Below are 19,368 nucleotides of genomic sequence, written 5' to 3'. Positions count from 1 at the left end.
AAAGGGATTTTTTTCTTGCCACCGTCACCTTCAGGCTGCTCTGAAGGTTTCAGGGCGTTTTTTGTAAAGCATCTTGAGACAATTTGTATTGTTATTGACGCTATATAAATTTAATTGCTGATTGTAAGAGTTATATGGGTTCGGGAGTGTGAGTCTGACAGCAGTCTCTTTGTAAAAGATATTTTCTTGTTTAACAAACCATTTCAACTTTTCAATCCAAGCAAAACTTGGACACATTTAAACAATTTCTAAGCATTTCTGTTTATTTTTACGCACAGTTATATTGTAGTTCAGCAGACATGAATCATTTTCAGCTGGTGAGGAAATGCTTCAGAGTCCACCAACAAATGGATACAGTTTAACCATTTAAGTGCTACAGTGCTGGGAGGTACTGCTTCCCTTTAAAAACCCGAAATAAATCATGAATCGCTCCACAACCATCCGATCTATATGGATGACCCTGTTCTCTGTTAATAGATAAGACTTCAGAGAATGAATTCCCAGTATTAGTAACATTGTGGCTGTTACTATGTCTGATTAAGTGGGGTTAAATTATTTACACTTTTATCCCTGTGTAAACATTTTCAAAATAGAAATAATTTCAGTCAAAGATGTTTGTTCAGCAATCTCTTTACTGTAACTGTACAAAGTTTTGTAAGAATAACACAAAACGCACATATTCTATGAATGTCCTAAAAACAGAACCAGGCAGACTCTCAATTTTGACATTTGAATAATCAAAATACCCAAACTTGGCCAGATTGAGTTTTGACCTAGTGTAGTCTAGTCGAGTTACAAATTCCCACCGATTCCCTCTATAAGATGCAATAGGACCACAATTCTATCTTTGTCCATTTTATTTAGTCTATCCGTATTCCTACTATTGTGGCTGTTGTGAACACATGTAAGTCCCCAAGAAAACTAGTCATCAAGACATGTTACATAACAATATGAAACTAAACTTCTGTACAAGATGTCTATATTGTGTTTATCTGTTCCACCACCATTAGCTCTCTACATGGAAGCACATAACCTTGGATGGCATTGTGACACATGGATCAGATTCTGTCAGGCAAGTCACTACATGGTACATAGTTGATCATTTGGATAGGCTCTAAAAGATAAAATGTAATAAAAACACTACCAAGAGCCATTGTTTCACTTACTAATATTTGGACATACATTCAATTAAGCAACTGTAAAATTCACTTTTTTCACAATTGAAATGAAGAGAGGTTTCTCCAATTTCATTCAAAGTCACTAAAAAGATTGCCTACAATATTCTGACTTTATATTTCTAGAATTCCTTCTGTACATGTATAGTGATCCTACTACGGGGCTAAATCTAAACCTAATAAAACTTTGACACATTTGAAACCATTTTCTCACTTTTGATTTTAGTGTAATTTCCAGCAAGTAAGGAAACACAACACAACAGCTGTGAACAAAAATAGATACACTACATTGCCAAGAGTATTCGCCCATGAATTAGGTGTTCCAATCAGTTCCATGACCACAAGTGTATAAAATCAAGCCTCTAAGCATTCAGATTGCTTCAACAAATATTTGTGAAAGAATGGGTTGCTCTCAGGAGCTCAGTGAATTCAAAACTTCTACTATGATAGGATGCCACCTGTGCAACAAATCCAGTCATGAAATTACCTCGCAATTAAATATTCCACAGTCAGTTGTCAGTGATGCGATTAGGAACGACAGCAATTCAGCCACAAAGTGTCAGGCCACATAAAATGACAGAGTGGGATCAGCAGATGCTGACAAACAGAGGTCGCCAACTTTCTGCAGAGTCAATCACTACAGACCTCCAACCCTCATGTGGCCTTCAGATTAGCTCAAGAACAGTGCCTAGAGAGCTTCATGGAATGGGTTTCCCTTCCTGCATCCAGGCCATACGTCACCAAAGACAATGCAAAGCATCAGATGCAGTGGTATAAAGCACCACCACTAGACTCTAGAGCAGTGGAGATGTTCTCTGATTGTTATCGCTTCTCTTCTGGCAATCTGATGGACCAATCTGAGTTTGGAGATTTCCAGGAGAGCAGTGCTTGTCTGACTGCATTGTGCCAAGTGTTTAGTTTGGTGAAGTTTTTCAGGAGCTGGGCTTTGCCCCTTAGTTCCAGTGAAAGGAACTCTGAATGCTGCAACATACCTAGAGATTTTGGACAATTCCACACAACTTTGTGGCAATAGATTGGGGATGGTCCCTTCCTGTTCCAACATGACTGCACACCACTACACCAGTAGTTTGCTGTGGAACAACTTGACAGATCAGCACATGCTCCTGACCTCAACCCAATAGATGTGAGGCAGGCCTTCTCGTCCAACATCTGACCTCACAAACGTACCTCTGGAAGAATAGTCAAAAATTCCCATGAATACACTTCAAACCTTGTGGATAGCCTTCCCAGGAGAGTTGAAGGTGTTGTAGCTGCAAAGGGTGGGCCGACAACATAAAAAACCCTATGGATTAAGAATGGGATCTCACTGATGTCACAAAATGTGTGTAAAGACAGGAGAGTGAATACTTTTAGCAATATATATATATATATATATATATATTAACAGGCATTAATCTTCCATAAACATCCAGCAGCTAAACAGAACCTTTACATTCCTAGCCCACAAGGTTCAGGAAAATGAACAACTCTACGTATCTTCGCCCTTCATCAGAGCTAAATATGAACAGACTTTATCTGTCAATTGACTTTAATCAACTCAGCAGTGTCTCCATCATAACGAGGACAAAGTCCAGCATAGAGAGGCTGAGTGAATGTGGTCTGGACTCTGTGGAGGAGAGTCATGGTTTCAGAGACGCTGTAGAAAGACAGAAGACCTGCTCTGTGATCCAGGTACACTCCTACTCTGGAGGAAACAGGACCTGAGACAGAAGTTGAGACTTTGTTGTGGTAAAATCTGTAACTGTTTTTCTCACAATATAAAGCCCAAGATTTGTCATTAAAGCCAAACCAACATTCATATGACCTCTCTGCTCTGCTGATATTCTTGTATGCGACTGCTACTTCAACTCCTCTTCCTCTCGACTCCACCTCCCAGTAACAACGTCCAGTCAGACTCTCTCTACTCAGGACCTGCCAATAAGCAGTGAATCTGTCTGGATGATCAGAATAAGACTGTTCTTCTTCCAGTAGTTTTACTTTTCTGTTCCCCTCAGATAATAACAGACATGCATTGGCTGTGTTTGGATCCAGTGTGATTTCACATGAATATTTCAAGAATCCATCTCTGGTCTTTGGCTCTGGTTGTGACAGTAAAACATCCACTTCAGTCACTGTCACTGAGATGTTTGTCCATGTCTCTCTCAGAATGTCCTGTAGTTTCTCTCTGGTCTCTGTCACAGCTGCTTTCACATCCTTAAAGTACCTCAGAGGACGAATCTTGATGCTGGATGAGTGTGTAGACTCACTGGGTGGTGGCAGTGAGGGGTAGTTGTGTAGAAACTGGTTGTGATCCTCTGTCTTTAAGAGCTGCTTCAACTCGGAGCCTTTCCTCTTCAGCTCAGTGATCTGCTGCTCCAGCTTCTCCTCAACATCTTTGACTCGACTCTCTTCAGTTTCCTGCTGGGATCTGACCAGCTGCTCCACATCAGAGCTTCTTTTCTGGAGGAGACGGATCATCTCAGTGAAGATCTCCTTACTGTCCTCCACTGTTTTATCAGCAGAGTCTTTGATGGCCTTCAGCTCCTGTCTAAGCAGCTCCACATCTTTCTTTCTCTCCTGGATTCCCTGCAGGATGTTTTGTAGCATCACCTTCACCTCCTTCTGCTTCTCAGCCCTTTCTACTGCAGCTGGGACTGTTTCATGGTCTTTATGTTCATTCATTAAACAGAGATAACAGATACTCTGCTGATCAGTACGACAGAAAATCTTCATCACCTCATCATGATGAGAGCAGATGTTCTCCTGGAGCTTCTTGGAGGGCTCCACCAGCTTGTGTTTCTTTAATGGAGTTGCATCATAGTGAGGTTGGAGGTGTTTCTCACAGTAAGAGGCCAGACAGACCAGACAGGACTTGAAGGCTTTCAGCTTCCTCCCAGTGCAGACATCACAGGCCACATCTTCAGGTCCAGCATAGCAGTGATCAGCTGGAGCAGCTTGGAGTCCAGTCTTCTTCAGCTCCTCCACTAACTCTGCTAACATGGTGTTTTTCTCCAGGACAGGCCTTGGTATGAAAGTCTTCCTGCACTGAGGGCAGCTGTAGATTCTCTTCTGGTCTTTTCCATCCCAGTGTCTTTTAATACAGTTCATGCAGTAGCTGTGTCCACAGGGAATAGTCACAGGATCCTTCAATGGATTCAGACAGATGGAACAAGAGATTTTCACTGAATCCATCTCAGTTTACTTCACCATTGCACCTCTCAACAACAATGTCGAAAGAGTTTCACTTTCCCAGCAGTAAATAAAACATTCACTGGAGGCCCAACCCCTTTCTTTGTTTTTATTTGCATTTACACTCTGCATTGGTTGTGCTAGTCTATCTGACAGCATAGTGATTCCACCAAGTGCTGTTTTATGAAAAGGGAGGAACCCAACACAACTGGAGAGTTGGACTTTGTGTTAGTGTGAGAAAGCCCACAGGTCCGGTCCAATACTACCATCTACTGGTGAAAGCGTGAACACTGTGTGAACTGTCATGCCCAGCCACAGTGAACTCGCAGTGGACCAGTTAGTGGGCCACACCATATGAAGCTGCATGGACATTCTGTGTGTTTCCCTAATTATGTGTCCCTTCTTGAGGAAATATAAGATTTCCATGTCTTAGTTATGGATAATTTGAGCTCTGCATTGCTCTGCATCTTGCTAGCACTGCAACTAAATCGAAGCAGTGGTTATTGTTGACACGTTGAACTGTCACAGGTCGACGACATAAGCCGTAATGTTCAGCTTCCATTGTTGTATAATGACAAAGTAAAAATATTTTGTTACTGTACTTTTTTTGTAATTTCAGTACCTTTTCTATTTCTGTCGACTTGTACTTTTATTGCATTTCTTTACTTTTTATTTTTTGTGTTGTTTCGGTAATCGATAATGTCGGATCACAGACAGCAAAAGTCAGATCATTGATTAATCATGTTAGGCGCGAGCGCAAACAGGAAGCTGCGTTGATGTTACATTTCACCTTCTACTTGAATTAAGGTCAACGATGAAGACTGATGACTTGACTGCTGACGACGTTACTCCATCACCAGCAAATCTCAAGAAACACAATCAAGCCACAACAGTCGGGTAACATCATCTACTAAAGTTATCATCATTAGCATGATCCACGAGCAGTTCCAAGCACAGGACTGTGTAGCTAATGGTAGCTAGCTATCTATGGATGGAAAAGGGGGGAGACAAAAAGGTAAAGTGGCACAATGCTATGTTTGGCTAACGTTCACTAACTTAGCTAATATCATAAATTAAACGTGGTGCAGAGTGGATAAAGTGGGTCTAACGAGACAGGCTAGTGTAGTGGAAGGGGACAGATTGTTTGCTTAAATTAGTACTAATTATAACCAGATTGCGATAAGGAAATATGTTGCATAATGGTCTTTGACCGGTAGTGTGAGTAGCTTTTAGATTATATTGTATAGTGTAATGACTACACAGCCAGGTTGAATATTGTTCACTGTTTCAGAGAAAGCATGTGGACCAGCTTAAAAGATACAAGGAGCTGAACATTTGGACAATGAAAAATATGTGAACTGATTGAAGCAACCAGGTCTGGCTCCTCTGATGAAGATGAGTTCTTCTCTGAAGTCCTGAACTCACCTCAACCACAAGACAACTCAAAAGAGCTGGGTGGTTACTTGGGCTTTTCAGCAGATCCCATGGAGTCACTAAGTTTTTTTTGTTTTTTGTTTTTTGTTTTTGTTTAAACTTTGGGTGTTGCTATTATTATAATTTGTTCAATATTGATATAATACAGTTGTTTTGATTTTGTTGCAGTCACCCAGTTGCAGATTCAACTGCAGATTGAGTTAAATCTTTGCCAGTTGTATTCAAATAAGGCTCAGAGGAGGTAAGAAAGCTGCCTGGAAGCACTTTATTTACTTTGTTTTATGGCAATATTCTGTCCTCATGTTTAAATGCAGAAAAAAAAAAATTCTTTAAAAGGTCAAAATTGACTGCTCTCTAACAGCAATTTTACATATACTTTTTCCTTGTACTTTTGATACTTAAGTACATTATAATTCACTGAAATTTTGATACTAAAGTGCAGTTAATACCAGCCACTTTAAGGCGTTTACTCAAGTAATACTCTAACAGATAACTTTCACTATTACCAAAGGCACTTTGTAAAAGATATTTTCTTGTTTAACAAACCATTTCATCTTTCTAATCCAAATAAAACTTTGAGACATTTAAACCATTTCTAAACATTTCTTTTATTGATTTTTTTACATACAGTTTTATTGCACTTCACCGGACATGAAGCATTTTTCAGCTGGTGAGGAAACACATCAAACTCCACCAACAAATGAAAAAGATAGAATAGTGTGATTAATCTGATTAGTCTGATTCATTTGTGATAAACTATGGGAGATATTTACATTTAATTTTCTTGGAATAACAATAACCCCTTGACTACAACTGTATCAAGAGTTTTTTAACAGACATATTCTATAAAATATTAAAGTATTAAAGTTCATACATGCAACTCCCCAAAGAAACGAGTCAAGACAAATTTATCAAATTGTCAGTAATGAGCCATTGTCATTTTAAATCATGAATTCCCATCCTTGATAATGACCCACTACATTACACAGATTTTGTGCTTAAAAACTTGAGCCTTACAGTCATTTTTCCTCCTGCCGTTCTGACACCGTGAGTTTTATCTGTCTAAGGAATTAATGATTCATTTATCTGTTCAATTTATTTGGCTTATCCAAGACCAGATCGTGGTTGCAACAGGCTAAGCAGGCAATTCTAGATGTCTTCCAAACCCCAAAAATGGCACCCAGGAAGCATCCTGACCACGTGCATAGTGTCCATGTCAACTGGACCCTTTTAAGGGGAAAGACCAACAGCTCCACTCCAGATGTCCCAGCTCCTCATCCTCCTCGTTTCTAAGGGTTAACCCAGAAACCCAACAAGGGAACCTCATTTCAGTCACTTGTGTCCACAGTGCCATCCTTTCCAAGTTCATGATCACAGGTGAGGATTTGATTGTAGATCGATCAGTAAATCCAAAGCTTTGCTCAGCTCCCTCTTCATCATGACAGCCCAACATCTTGCTCCATTCAGCCATCACTCATGAACAACATCCCGAGGTACTTGAACTCACACCCAACTCGAGGCATTCCATCATTTTACGGCAGGGCACTGTGGCATCGGACTAAGAGGTCCTGACCCTCATATCATGCCATTACAAAGACAATTCATACAATGATTGAACATGTTTTGGTAAACAAGTAAAACAATAATGACCATGAAAAGAAACCGAAACAGTGAGTTTCCATTTCAAATGAAAGGGATAAAATTGGTTCAAATTTCAAAGTCAGTGAAAATGTTGCTTGATTGGTCCTATACTCTGTATCATGGCCCTACATCAGGGCTAAACATGAACCTACTCTGTCTATTTGATTTTAATGAACTCAGCAGTGTCTTCATAACCAAAGAACCAAAGTCCAGCATAGAGAGGCTGAGTGAATGTGGTCTGGACTCTGTGGAGGAGAGTCATGGTTTCAGAGACGCTGTAGAAAGACAGAAGACCTGCTCTGTGATCCAGGTACACTCCTACTCTGGAGGAAACAGGACTTGAGACAGAAGTTGAGACTTTGTTGTAGTAAAATTCGTAACTGTTTGTGTAACTACGTAACGCCCAGGATTTGTCATTAAATCCAAATAAACATTCATCTGACTCCCCTGCTCTTCTGATATTCTTGTATGCGACTGCTACACCAACTACTCCTCCTCTCCACTCCACCTCCCAGTAACAACGTCCAGTCAGACTCTCTCTACTCAGGACCTGCCAATAATCAGTGAATCTGTCTGGATGATCAGAATATGACTGTTCTTCTTCCGTTACAGTTACTTTTCTGTTTCCCTCAGATAATAACAGATATGTGTTTGCTGTGTTTAGATCCAGTGTGATTTCACATGAATATTTCCAGAATTCATCTCTGGTCTTTGGCTCTGGTTGTGACAGTAAAACATCCACTTCAGTCACTGTCACTGAGATGTTTGTCCATGTCTCTCTCAGAATGTCCTGTAGTTTCTCTCTGGTCTCTGTCACAGCTGCTTTCACATCCTTAAAGTACCTCAGAGGACGAATCTTGATGCTGGATGAGTGTGTAGACTCACTGGGTGGTGGCAGTGAGGGGTAGTTGTGTAGAAACTGGTTGTGATCCTCTGTGTTTAAGAGCTGCTTCAGCTCGGAGCCTTTCCTCTCCAGCTCAGTGATCTGCTGCTCCAGCTTCTCCTCAACATCTTTGACTCGACTCTCTTCAGTTTCCTGCTGGGATCTGACCAGCTGCTCCACATCAGAGCTTCTTTTCTGGAGGAGACGGATCATTTCAGTGAAGATCTCCTTACTGTCCTCCACTGTTTTATCAGCAGAGCATTTGATGGCCTTCAGCTCCTGTCTAAGCAGCTCCACATCTTTCTTTCTCTCCTGGATTCCCTGCAGGATGTTTTCTAGCATCACCTCCACCTCCTTCTGCTTCTCAGTCCTTTCTGCTGCAGCTGGGAATGTTTCATGGCCTTTATGTTCATCCATTGTGCAGAGATAACAGATAATCTGCTGATCAGTACGACAGAAAATCTTCATCACCTCATCATGATGAGAGCAGATGTTCTCCTGGAGCTTCTTGGAGGGCTCCACCAGCTTGTGTTTCTTGAATGGAGCTGCATCATAGTGAGGTTGGAGGTGTTTCTCACAGTAAGAAACCAGACAGACCAGACAGGACTTGAAGGCTTTCAGCTTCCTCTCAGTGCAGACATCACAGGCCACATCTTCAGGTCCAGCATAGCAGTGATCAGCTGGAGCAGCTTGGAGTCCAGTCTTCTTCAGCTGCTCCACTAACTCTGCTAACATGGTGTTTTTCTCCAGGACAGGCCTCGGTATGAAAGTCTTCCTGCACTGAGGGCAGCTGTAGATTCCCTTCTGGTCTTCTCCATCCCAGTGTCTTTTAATACAGTTCATGCAGTAGCTGTGTCCACAGGAAGTAGTCACAGGATCCTTCAGTAGATTCAGACAGATGGAACAAGAGATTTTCTCCAAATGATTCTCAGTCTGCTGCTCCATTTCACCTCTCAGCAACAGTGAATGTCTGAAGAGTTTCACTTTCCCAGCAGTAAATGAAAGCGTCACACTGGTGGCCCAACCCATTTCCTTTTTTTTTTTGCATTTCCACTCTGCTGTGGTTGGGCTAGTCAGGTTTGACAACATCGTGATTCCACCAATCCCTCAGCTGGAAGATTTATGTAAAGGGAGGAACCAGGAAATAAACTGAGAGTTGGACTTCGTGTTGGAGAGATGGGAGGAGTTATCAGTAGTTTTCAGGCTTGAGTGAAAGCAGTGGTTATTGTTGACATGGTGAAATGCTACAAGTCGACGTCATGCATTTCTACGGCTGAAAACACTTAATCCAGTCAATCCAGTTTCTTTACAAATTACTGCTTATATTAAGAAGTTTACAATCACTATAGCTTGAACGGATTCACCACCCACCTTACACACACACAAGTCACAGGTGTCCTCATACATTTTATGGGTGTTTCACTTGTTAGACTGATATGAATGTTTGGATGTAATTATTGCATCAATCTTTCCTGAGGGGTGTGTGTTCTGCATGCCATTGCAAAGACACTTGTTAGTAATAGTCATGTGGTTTTGTGAGCGTGAGTTATACAGAAATCTCATTTGTTCAAGAGATTTTCTCATATTTAAGTATTTTCTAAGTGATTCATTCATTTGTCCATACATAAGTTATTTGTTGTTCAGCAGACATGACTCATTTTCAGCTGGTGAGGCAACACTTCAAACTCCAGTAGTGTGTCTGTTAAGCGCTGTGTGTAGATTATGTTCATGGAGGGAAGTTCAGTTCCAATGACCCTTTCTGCTGTCTTTATGACTCTTTGCAGAGCCTTACTCATTCTGTGTTGTGTTACCATACCAGAAAGTGATGCCTGTTGTGAGGATGCTCTCTATCAGTCCCTTGTAGATGTGGGTGAGAGGATGACAGCGTAGGCTTGCTTTCCTGAGCAACATGATGAAATAGAGCAGTGTTTAAAATCCATCTTAGCTGAGAGGTTACCTCCAGGCCATGGAATATGTAACTTTCAACCATCTCCACCTCATTCCCCTTGATGAAGAGAGGCTGTAGGGGGGGGTCTGCTCTTTCTGAAGTCCATTATTATTTATTTTTTCTTGTCCATGTTGAGACTGAGATTGTTCCCCTCACCATAGGCAAGAATGCCATTCCTGCGTCTCGACTCGCCCCGCCCGTGTGATGATGCCCAGGATGGTAGTGCCACCAGCATACTTTGTGATGATGGTATTATCCTGGGTGAGACTCAGTCATGTGCGTGCAGGGTGAAGAGTTTAGGATTAAGACAGGAGCCCTGTTGTGATCCTTGCTGGCTGTCAGCTCTGCGGACACCCTCCCATTGTCACCACCTGCAGGCTTTCAGTCAGGAAATCCAAGATCCACACACATGGTCTGACAGCTTCTCAGTCAGCGTGCCTGGGCGAATAGTATTAAAGGCAGAACTGTAATACAGGAAAAGCGTCGTAACTTACGTTCCCTTACTGATGTTGCAGGATGTGATGTAGAGAAAAGGTCATTGCATCATCCATTGAGTGGTTGGGTGGTAGGCAAGCTGGAGGGGGTCAATTGTGCTTGGGGCTATTTTAAGAGCTCAACCTTTTAAAACCGAACAGATCGTCAGCGTAGTAAAAAAACAGAACCCAACCTATTCTCCATTTTGATATTTGAATTATCAAAGTACTCAAACTTGGCCAGATTGGGCTTTGACCTATTTAAGGGTAATCTGACTACATATTACCACTGATTCCCTCTAAAGGAAGTAATGCTTACACAATTCTACCTTTGGCCATTTTATGTTGTGTGTACATCATCAAGTTCATGAAGCTACTAAACTTCTGTACAAGATGGCCTTATTGTGTTTATCTGTTGCACCACCATTAATCCTCTAGATGGAAGCACATAACCATGTATGAAAGTATGGCACATGGATCAGATTCTGTCAGGCAGATTCTGTCTGGTGCATAGTTGATGGAGTGTCATCTTTGACTCGACTCTCTTCAGTTTCCTGCTGGGATCTGACCAGCTGCTCCACATCAGAGCTTCTTTTCTGGAGGAGACGGATCATCTCAGTGAACATCTCCTTACTGTCCTTCACTGTTTTATCAGCAGAGTCTTTGATGGCCTTCAGCTCCTGTCTAAGCAGCTCCACATCTTTCTTTCTCTCCTGGATTCCCTGCAGGATGTTTTGTAGCATCACCTCCACCTCCTTCTGTACTGACTGCAATAGTCATGAGGTTTTTTTAAGTGTGGAATGGCTCCACAACCACAGATAAGAGTTAAAGGAATGGATTCCCAGAATGAGTAACATTGTTGCTGTTGCTATTCCTTGTTGTTGTGGTTAAACTATGGGAGATTTTTACATTTTTGTGAAGGTTGCTTACAGATTACTACTGGTTTTAACTACAAGAGGTAATAGGTTCACAGTTCTACCTTCAGTCATTTTATTTGCCTGTATATCATTCAATTCTACCATTGTACACATTATAGACCAGCCTGGCTATGCAGCCTTAAGCAGATGGGTCCCTCAATATGAGCTGGGTTCTGATCAAGGTTTCTTCCTAATAAAAGGAAGTTTTTCCTTTCTACCGTCGCCTTCAGGCTGCTCTGCAGGTTTCAGGCCGGATTTTGTAAAGCATCTTGTCACAGTTTGTATTGTTGACGCTGTACAAATAAAATTGAAATGAATTGAACAGAATCCATATAAATCTTGGCATTTCCTCCATGTGGCTGTTATGTACACATGTAACTCAACAAGGAAACTAGTTACCAAGACATCCTGCATATTATTGCAAAGCTAAACTTCAAAGATGACCATGAGTCATTTATTTCTTGTTCCATCGTTAGCCCACTAGATAGAGGCACATAACCATGTATGGAATTGTGCCTCAAAGATTAGATTCTGTCAGACAGATTCTGTCTGGTGCATGGTTGATGGAGAATCATGTGGATAGGTTCAAAAACACCAAATGCAATAAAAACAACACCAAGAAGCATTGTTTCACTTACTAATCATTGCAGCTACTTTCAGTTAAGTAATAATCTACTAATACAGCAACTGTAAAATTCACTTTGTCATAGTTTTCAGTCATTCGTTTTATGTTATCGTTTCTCCTCTACAGAGTTGTGGAGGGCTGGAGCCTATTCCAGCTGTTATTAGGAGAGAGGCAGGGTGTACCCTGACAGGTTGCCAGTCTATCACAGGCCTAACCCACACAGACAGACAGACAGACAGACAACCATTCTCACTCACGTGCACACCTTGCTGTGAATTTAGAATCACCAATTAAACTCACAAGAATGTCATTGGGAAAATTTCTAGAATTTTCTCTATGTATGTATACAGATCCCAAATTAGTGTTAAACCTAAACCTACCAAAAATTTGACACATTGACACAGAAAGTTTTCCCATTTTTATTTGCTGTTAAAGTCATTTCCAGCAAACAAGGAAACACTTCAAAAAAGCTTTTAAACAAAGAGCTACAGCTTTACTCTGGATTTCCCAGCTCCTCACCCTCTTCATCCCTAAGGATGAACCCAGAAACCCAACTAAGGAAACCCATTTCAACCACTTGTTTCTTCAATGTCATCCTTTCCATCTCCCCAAAGTACATGACCTTAGGTAAGGATATGATCATAGAATGACTGGAGAATCCAAAGCTTTGCTCAGCTATCTTAATCACGACAGTCCAACATCTCGCTCCACTCAACCATCACTCGTAAACAATGTCCCAAGATACTTTAACTCCCTCGCCTTGGGCTGGAAGTCGCTCACAACTTGAGACATCCATTGTTTTCCAGCAGAACAAAGTGACGTCGGACTTGTACGCTCTAACCCTCATATATATATATCATAACAGGAAAGATAAGAACATATTTTGGTAAACCAGTAAAAGAACAAGAAATTTGTTTAGAAAATCTGTATCTGTAACTGTACAGCAAACCAATTCTCAGATTTTTTCACTTAAAGAAACTACTACAGAAACTAAAAATCGGTGTGTTGCAAATAAAAGGGATAACATTGGCTCAAATTTTAAAGTTGGTAAAAGATTGCCTGCCATCTTTCTAATTTGTTGTTCTAGAGTTCTTCCTATGCATGTTTCATGGCCCTAACATCAGGGCTAAACATAAACCCCCTTCTGTCTATTTGACTTTAATCAACTCAGCAGTGACTCCAGAACCAAATATCCAAAGTCCAGCATAGAGAGGCTGAGTGAATGTGGTCTGGACTCTGTGGAGGAGAGTCATGGTTTCAGAGACGCTGTAGAAAGACAGAAGACCTGCTCTGTGATCCAGGTACACTCCTACTCTGGAGGAACCAGGACCTGAGACTTCAGTTGGGACATTCTTGTACCAAAATCTATAACTGTTTGTTTCACAACGTAAGGTCCAAGATTTGTCATTGGATCCAAACCCACATTCATATGAGTTCCCTGCTCTTCTGATATTTTTGTATGCGACTGCTACACAAACTCCTCTTCCTCTCAACTCCACCTCCCAGTAACAACGTCCAGTCAGACTCTCTCTACTCAGGACCTGACAATAATCAGTGAATCTGTCTGGATGATCAGAATAAGACTGAGGTTGATTCATTCTTGTTACTTTTCTGTTTCCCTCAGATAATAACAGCTTCGTGTTTGCTGTGTTTGGATCCAGTGTGATTTCACATGAATATTTCCAGAATTCATCTCTGGTCTTTGGCACTGGTTGCGGCAGTAAAACATCCACTTCAGTCACTGTCACTGAGATGTTTGTCCATGTCTCTGTCACAGCTGATTTCACGTCCTTAAAGTTCCTCAGAGGACGAATCTTGATGCTGGATGAGTGTGTAGACTCACTGGGTGGTGGCAGTGAGGGGTAGTTGTGTAGAAACTGGTTGTGATCCTCTGTGTTTAAGAGTTGCTTCAGCTTGGAGCCTTTCCTCTCCAGCTCAGTGATCTGCTGCTCCAGCTTCTCCTCAACATCTTTGACTCGACTCTCTTCAGTTTCCTGCTGGGACCTGACCAGCTGCTCCACATCAGAGCTTCTTTTCTGGAGGAGACGGATCATCTCAGTGAAGATCTCCTTACTGTCCTCCACTGTTTTATCTGCAGAGCGTTTGATGGCCTTCAGCTCCTGTCTAAGCAGCTTCACATCTTTCTTTCTCTCCTGGATTCCCTGCAGGTTTTTCTGTAGCATCACCTCCACCTCCTTCTGCTTCTCAGTCCTTTCTGCTGCAGCTGGGACTGTTTCGTGGCCTTTATGTTCATCCATTGTGCAGAGATAACAGATAATCTGCTGATCAGTACGACAGAAAATCTTCATCACCTCATCATGACAAGAGCAGATGTTCTCCTGGAGCTTCTTGGAGGGCTCCACCAGCTTGTGTTTCTTTAATGGAGCTGCATCATAGTGAGGTTGGAGGTGTTTCTCACAGTAAGAGGCCAGACAGACCAGACAGGACTTGAAGGCTTTCAGCTTCCTCCCAGTGCAGACATCACAGGCCACATCTTCAGGTCCAGCATAGCAGTGATCAGCTGGAGCAGCTTGGAGTCCAGTCTTCTTCAGCTCCTCCACTAACTCTGCTAACATGGTGTTTTTCTCCAGGACAGGCCTCGGTATGAAAGTCTTCCTGCACTGAGGGCAGCTGTAGATTCCCTTCTGGTCTTCTTCATCCCAGTGGCTTTTAATACAGTTCATGCAGTAGCTGTGTCCACAGGAAGTAGTCACAGGATCCTTCAGTAGATCCAGACAGATGGAACAAGAAATGTTCCCCAAATGTTGCTCTGTCTTCTGCGCCATTTCACCTCTCAGCAACAATAAATGTCTGAAGAGTTTCACTTTCCCCAACAGTATATTAAAGTGTTAAAGCACCAATCCCTCAACTGGCAGATTTATGATAAGGGAGGAACCAGGAAATAAACTGTGAGAATTGGTCTTTGTGTTGTAGAGGAAGGAGGAGTTATCAGCAGTTTTCAGGCTTCAGTTTAGGGAGTGGCTATTGTTAACATCATGTATTTCCACAGCTCCATCAATGTTTACAGGAGCTGAGCTGTAATGTTTTATACTGTACATTGCTTATATGCCTTTCATTGTAACCATTTGCGTCTTGAAATCAAGATAACAGAAGTTGATTTTCATTACATTAACAAAATAAAGGAAATCCAAAGTTATGTAACGAATCGAAAAGCAGTTTGAGAAGTGGTTGGAAGATAATTTGGATGACGTCTTTCGCTTGTTGTACTGGTTTTGTTGAAATGTACTGATTGTAAGAGTCATGCGGGTTTGGGAGTGTGAGTTCGATAGAAATCGGTTTCTCAGAGGTATTTTCTTGTTTAACAAACCATTTCAAATTTTCAATCCAATTAAAACTTTTTTTTTCAAAAACAATCACATTTAAACAGTTTCTAAACATTTCTTTTTATTTATTTTTACGTACAGTTATATTGTAGTTCATCTGACATGAATCCTTTTGAACTGGTGAGGAAATGCTTCAGACTCCACCAACAAATGGATAAAGTTTAACCATTTGAGTGCTACAGTGCTGGGAGGTACCGCTTCCCTTTAAAGAACCAAAACAAATCAGGAGTAGCGCCACAATCATCAAATCCATATGTATGACTATTTTCTCTATGGATAGATGACACTTAAAAGAATTTGATTCCCAGTATTGGAAACACTGTGGCTGTTACTATTTCGGATTCATTTTTTATAACCTATAGGAGATATTTACATTTCTATCCCCACCTATCAATATTAAGGATTTTTATTCAACAAGCCATTGACTATTTCTGTACCAAGACCAACTAAAAAAACACACATATTCGATGAATGTATGAAAAATAGAACCAGGCTGACTCTCAATTTTGACATTTTAATAATCAAAGTACCCAAACTTGGCTAGATTGGGTTTTGACCTCTCTAAAGGAAGTCTCGTTACAAATTCCCACTGATTCCCTCGACAAGATGCAGTCGGCACACAATTCTACCTTTGTCTATTTTATTTAGTCTGTACATCATCAAATTCTATGATTGTGCACATTATAGAATCCACATAAATATTGGCATTTACTCCATGTGGCTGTTGTGAACACATGCAAGTCCCCAAGGAAATAGTCACCAAGACATGTTATATAACAATATAAAACTAAGCTTCTGTACAAGATGTCTATATTGTGTTTATCTGTTTCGCCACCATTAGCTCTCTAGATAGAGGCACATAACCACGTATGAAATTGTGGCACATGGATCAGGCAAGTCACCACGTGGTGCATAGTTGATGGAGAATCGTGTGGATAGGCTTAAAAACATAAAACACGATAAAAACAATATCAAGAAGCATGGTTTCACTGACTGATCATTGCAGCTACATTCAGTTAAGCAATGATCTACAACTATAAAATTCACTATATCACAAATTAAAGGGATATACTGGTAATTCTGTCAAATTTAAAAATCACTAAAAGGATTGCCTGTAATCTTTTGACGTTTTATTGTATTTCTAGAATTCTTCAAGAACTTCTAGAATTCTTTCTATACATCTATAGTAACCCTAAATCAGGGCTAAATCTAAACCTACCCCATCTGTCTATATGACTTTTATTACCTCAGCAGTGTCTCCATAACAGGATGTCCAGAGTCCAGCATAGAGAGGCTGAGTGAATGTGGTCTGGACTCTGTGGAGGAGAGTCATGGTTTCAGAGACTCTGTAGAAAGACAGAAGACCTGCTCTGTGATCCAGGTACACTCCTACTCTGGAGGAAACAGGACCTGAGACAGAAGTTTTGTCTTTGTTGTGGAAAAATCTGTAACTGTTTGCGTCACAACGCAATGACCAAGATTTGTCATTGAATCCAAATCCACATACATATGAGTTCCCTACTCTTTTGATATTCTTGTATGCGACTGCTACACCAACTACTCCTCCTCTCCACTCCACCTCCCAGTAACAACGTCCAGTCAGACTCTCTCTACTCAGGACCTGCCTCCATCCAGTGAATCTGTCTGGATGATTAGAATAAGACTGAGGTTGTTTCATCAATGTTACTTTTCTGTTCCCCTCAGATAATAACAGGCACATGTTTGCTGTGTTTGGATCCAGTGTGATTTCATGTGAATATTTCAAGAATTCATCTCTGGTCTTTGGCTCTGGTTGTGGCAGTAAAACATCCACTTCAGTCACTGTCACTGAGATGTTTGTCCATGTCTCTCTCAGAATGTCCTGTAGTAGCTCTCTGGTCTCTGTCACAGCTGCTTTCACGTCCTTAAAGTTCCTCAGAGGACGAATCTTGATGCTGGATGAGTGTGTAGACTCACTGGGTGGTGGCAGTGAGGGGTAGTTGTGTAGAAACTGGTTGTGATCCTCTGTCTTTAAGAGCTGCTTCAGCTTGGAGCCTTTCCTCTCCAGCTCAGTGATCTGCTGCTCCAGCTTCTCCTCAACATCTTTGACTCGACTCTCTTCAGTTTCCTGCTGGGATCTGACCAGCTGCTCCACATCAGAGCTTCTTTTCTGGAGGAGACGGATCATCTCAGTGAAGATCTCCTTACTGTCCTCCACTGTTTTATCAGCAGAGTCTTTGATGGCCTTCAGCTCCTGTCTAAGCAGCTTCACATCTTTCTTTCTCTCCTGGATTCCCTGCAGGATGTTTTGTAGCATCACCTCCACCTCCTTCTGCTTCTCAGTCCTTTCTGCTGCAGCTGGGACTGTTTCATGGCCTTTATGTTCATCCATTGTGCAGAGATAACAGATAATCTGCTGATCAGTACGACAGAAAATCTTCATCACCTCATCATGACGAGAGCAGATGTTCTCCTGGAGCTTCTTGGAGGGCTCCACCAGCTTGTGTTTCTTTAATGGAGCTGCATCATAGTGAGGTTGGAGGTGTTTCTCACAGTAAGAGGCCAGACAGACCAGACAGGACTTGAAGGCTTTCAGCTTCCTCCCAGTGCAGACATCACAGGCCACATCTTCAGGTCCAGCATAGCAGTGATCAGCTGGAGCAGCTTGGAGTCCAGTCTTCTTCAGCTGCTCCACTAACTCTGCTATGATGGTGTTTTTCTCCAGGACAGGCCTCGGTATGAAAGTCTTCCTGCACTGAGGGCAGCTGTAGATTCCCTTCTGGTCTTCTTCATCCCAGTGGCTTTTAATACAGTTCATGCAATAGTTGTGTCCACAGGAAGTAGTCACAGGATCCTTCAGTGGATTCAGACAGATGGAACAAGAGATGTTCCCCAAATGTTGCTCAGATTGCTGCTCCATTTCACCTCTCAACAATAGTTAATGTCTGAGGAGTTTCATTTTCCCAGCAGCAAATGTCATACTGGAGGCCCAACCCATTTCTTCATGTTCTTGCATTCATAACATGCAGTGGTTGGACTAGTCAGTTTTGACAGCATAGTAATTCCACCAATCCCGCTGCTACTAGATTTATCAAAAGGGAGGAACCAGGAAATAAACTGAATCCAGCTCAGCCTGCTGCGCCATTTCACCTCTCAGCATCAGTGCCTGTGTGAACAGTTTCACTTTCTCTCAGGCAAATTAATGCATCAGGCCCAACCCAACCTTCTTTCACATTTACATACTTATCATCAGTGGTTGGGCTTGTGAACACTTTGTCAGCTCAGTGCTGGTGGAAATAATATTCTGCGGAAGTGTACTAATGGCGGAACCAGGATATATACTGTCTGACTCCATGTTGGAAAGAATGGAGGAAATGTCATCTGTCAGCTGTCACTATCTGCTGATCTCTTATCCTCAATGTACACATTTAAAAGGTGTCTTCTGCTTGAGGGATCTCCATCAGTTTTACACTACCCTGTCCTGGCACCCTTTACTTTATTCAAGGTGTGCAAACTTGGAAAAACTGGAAATGCTATGTTTGACCTGTGAAAATAAGGATCTGAAATGAGGACAGTAAAACAATAACCAAAGATTATGACATGTGAGAGCAGAAGGGGAAATTGTTCTGTGTGCCCTTAGACTAGCTTAAGGTGATCCTTGATTTTGGCAACATACTCTGAAATGTCTTTTAACCTTTTCCCTGGTGTTTGAAATAAACTAAAGTCAAACAAATAAATGAAACTAACTGAACAGCAAAAA

The 19,368-nt window shown here is 41.5% G+C and overlaps 3 protein-coding genes across 3 annotated transcripts; all 3 read right to left on the bottom strand.

Annotated features, from left to right (window-relative positions):
- Positions 1-2,714: 2,714 nt before the first annotated feature.
- LOC125006526 (E3 ubiquitin/ISG15 ligase TRIM25-like) lies at positions 2,715-9,288 on the bottom strand. Its single transcript, XM_047582671.1, is given in 2 exon segments — positions 2,715-4,376; positions 7,600-9,288. Coding segments are annotated over 2 exon segments (3,330 nt in total). The 5' UTR covers positions 9,268-9,288.
- Positions 9,289-12,696: 3,408 nt separating this feature from the next.
- Positions 12,697-15,134, bottom strand: LOC125014713 (tripartite motif-containing protein 16-like). The gene is made up of 2 exons (XM_047596014.1): positions 13,699-15,134; positions 12,697-13,617 (listed from the first exon to the last, which is right to left on the bottom strand). The coding sequence occupies exons 1-2, from the start codon at positions 15,069-15,071 to the stop codon at positions 13,434-13,436; spliced, it is 1,557 nt and encodes a 518-aa protein (XP_047451970.1). The 5' UTR covers positions 15,072-15,134; the 3' UTR covers positions 12,697-13,433.
- A 679-nt stretch (positions 15,135-15,813) lies between these two features.
- LOC125014696 (tripartite motif-containing protein 16-like) lies at positions 15,814-18,830 on the bottom strand. The gene has a single exon (XM_047595989.1). It carries the CDS (start codon positions 18,526-18,528, stop codon positions 16,858-16,860), a length of 1,671 nt encoding a protein of 556 aa, XP_047451945.1. The 5' UTR covers positions 18,529-18,830; the 3' UTR covers positions 15,814-16,857.
- Between the last annotated feature and the right edge of the window lie 538 nt (positions 18,831-19,368).

The sequence above is a fragment of the Mugil cephalus genome, chromosome 1 (genome assembly GCF_022458985.1).
Source record: "Mugil cephalus isolate CIBA_MC_2020 chromosome 1, CIBA_Mcephalus_1.1, whole genome shotgun sequence".
In the NCBI taxonomy this organism is placed as follows: domain Eukaryota; kingdom Metazoa; phylum Chordata; class Actinopteri; order Mugiliformes; family Mugilidae; genus Mugil; species Mugil cephalus.
This window is presented reverse-complemented; position numbering and strand designations above follow the sequence as displayed.

Coding starts and splice junctions, on each gene's coding strand:
- LOC125014713 (XM_047596014.1), bottom strand. CDS start 15,071: ATGGCGCAGAAGACAGAGCAACATTTGGGGAACATTTCTTGTTCCATC. Junction 13,618..13,698: donor TCATATGAATGTGGGTTTGG/ATCCAATGACAA, acceptor AACTGAAGTCTC/AGGTCCTGGTTCCTCCAGAG.
- LOC125014696 (XM_047595989.1), bottom strand. CDS start 18,528: ATGGAGCAGCAATCTGAGCAACATTTGGGGAACATCTCTTGTTCCATC.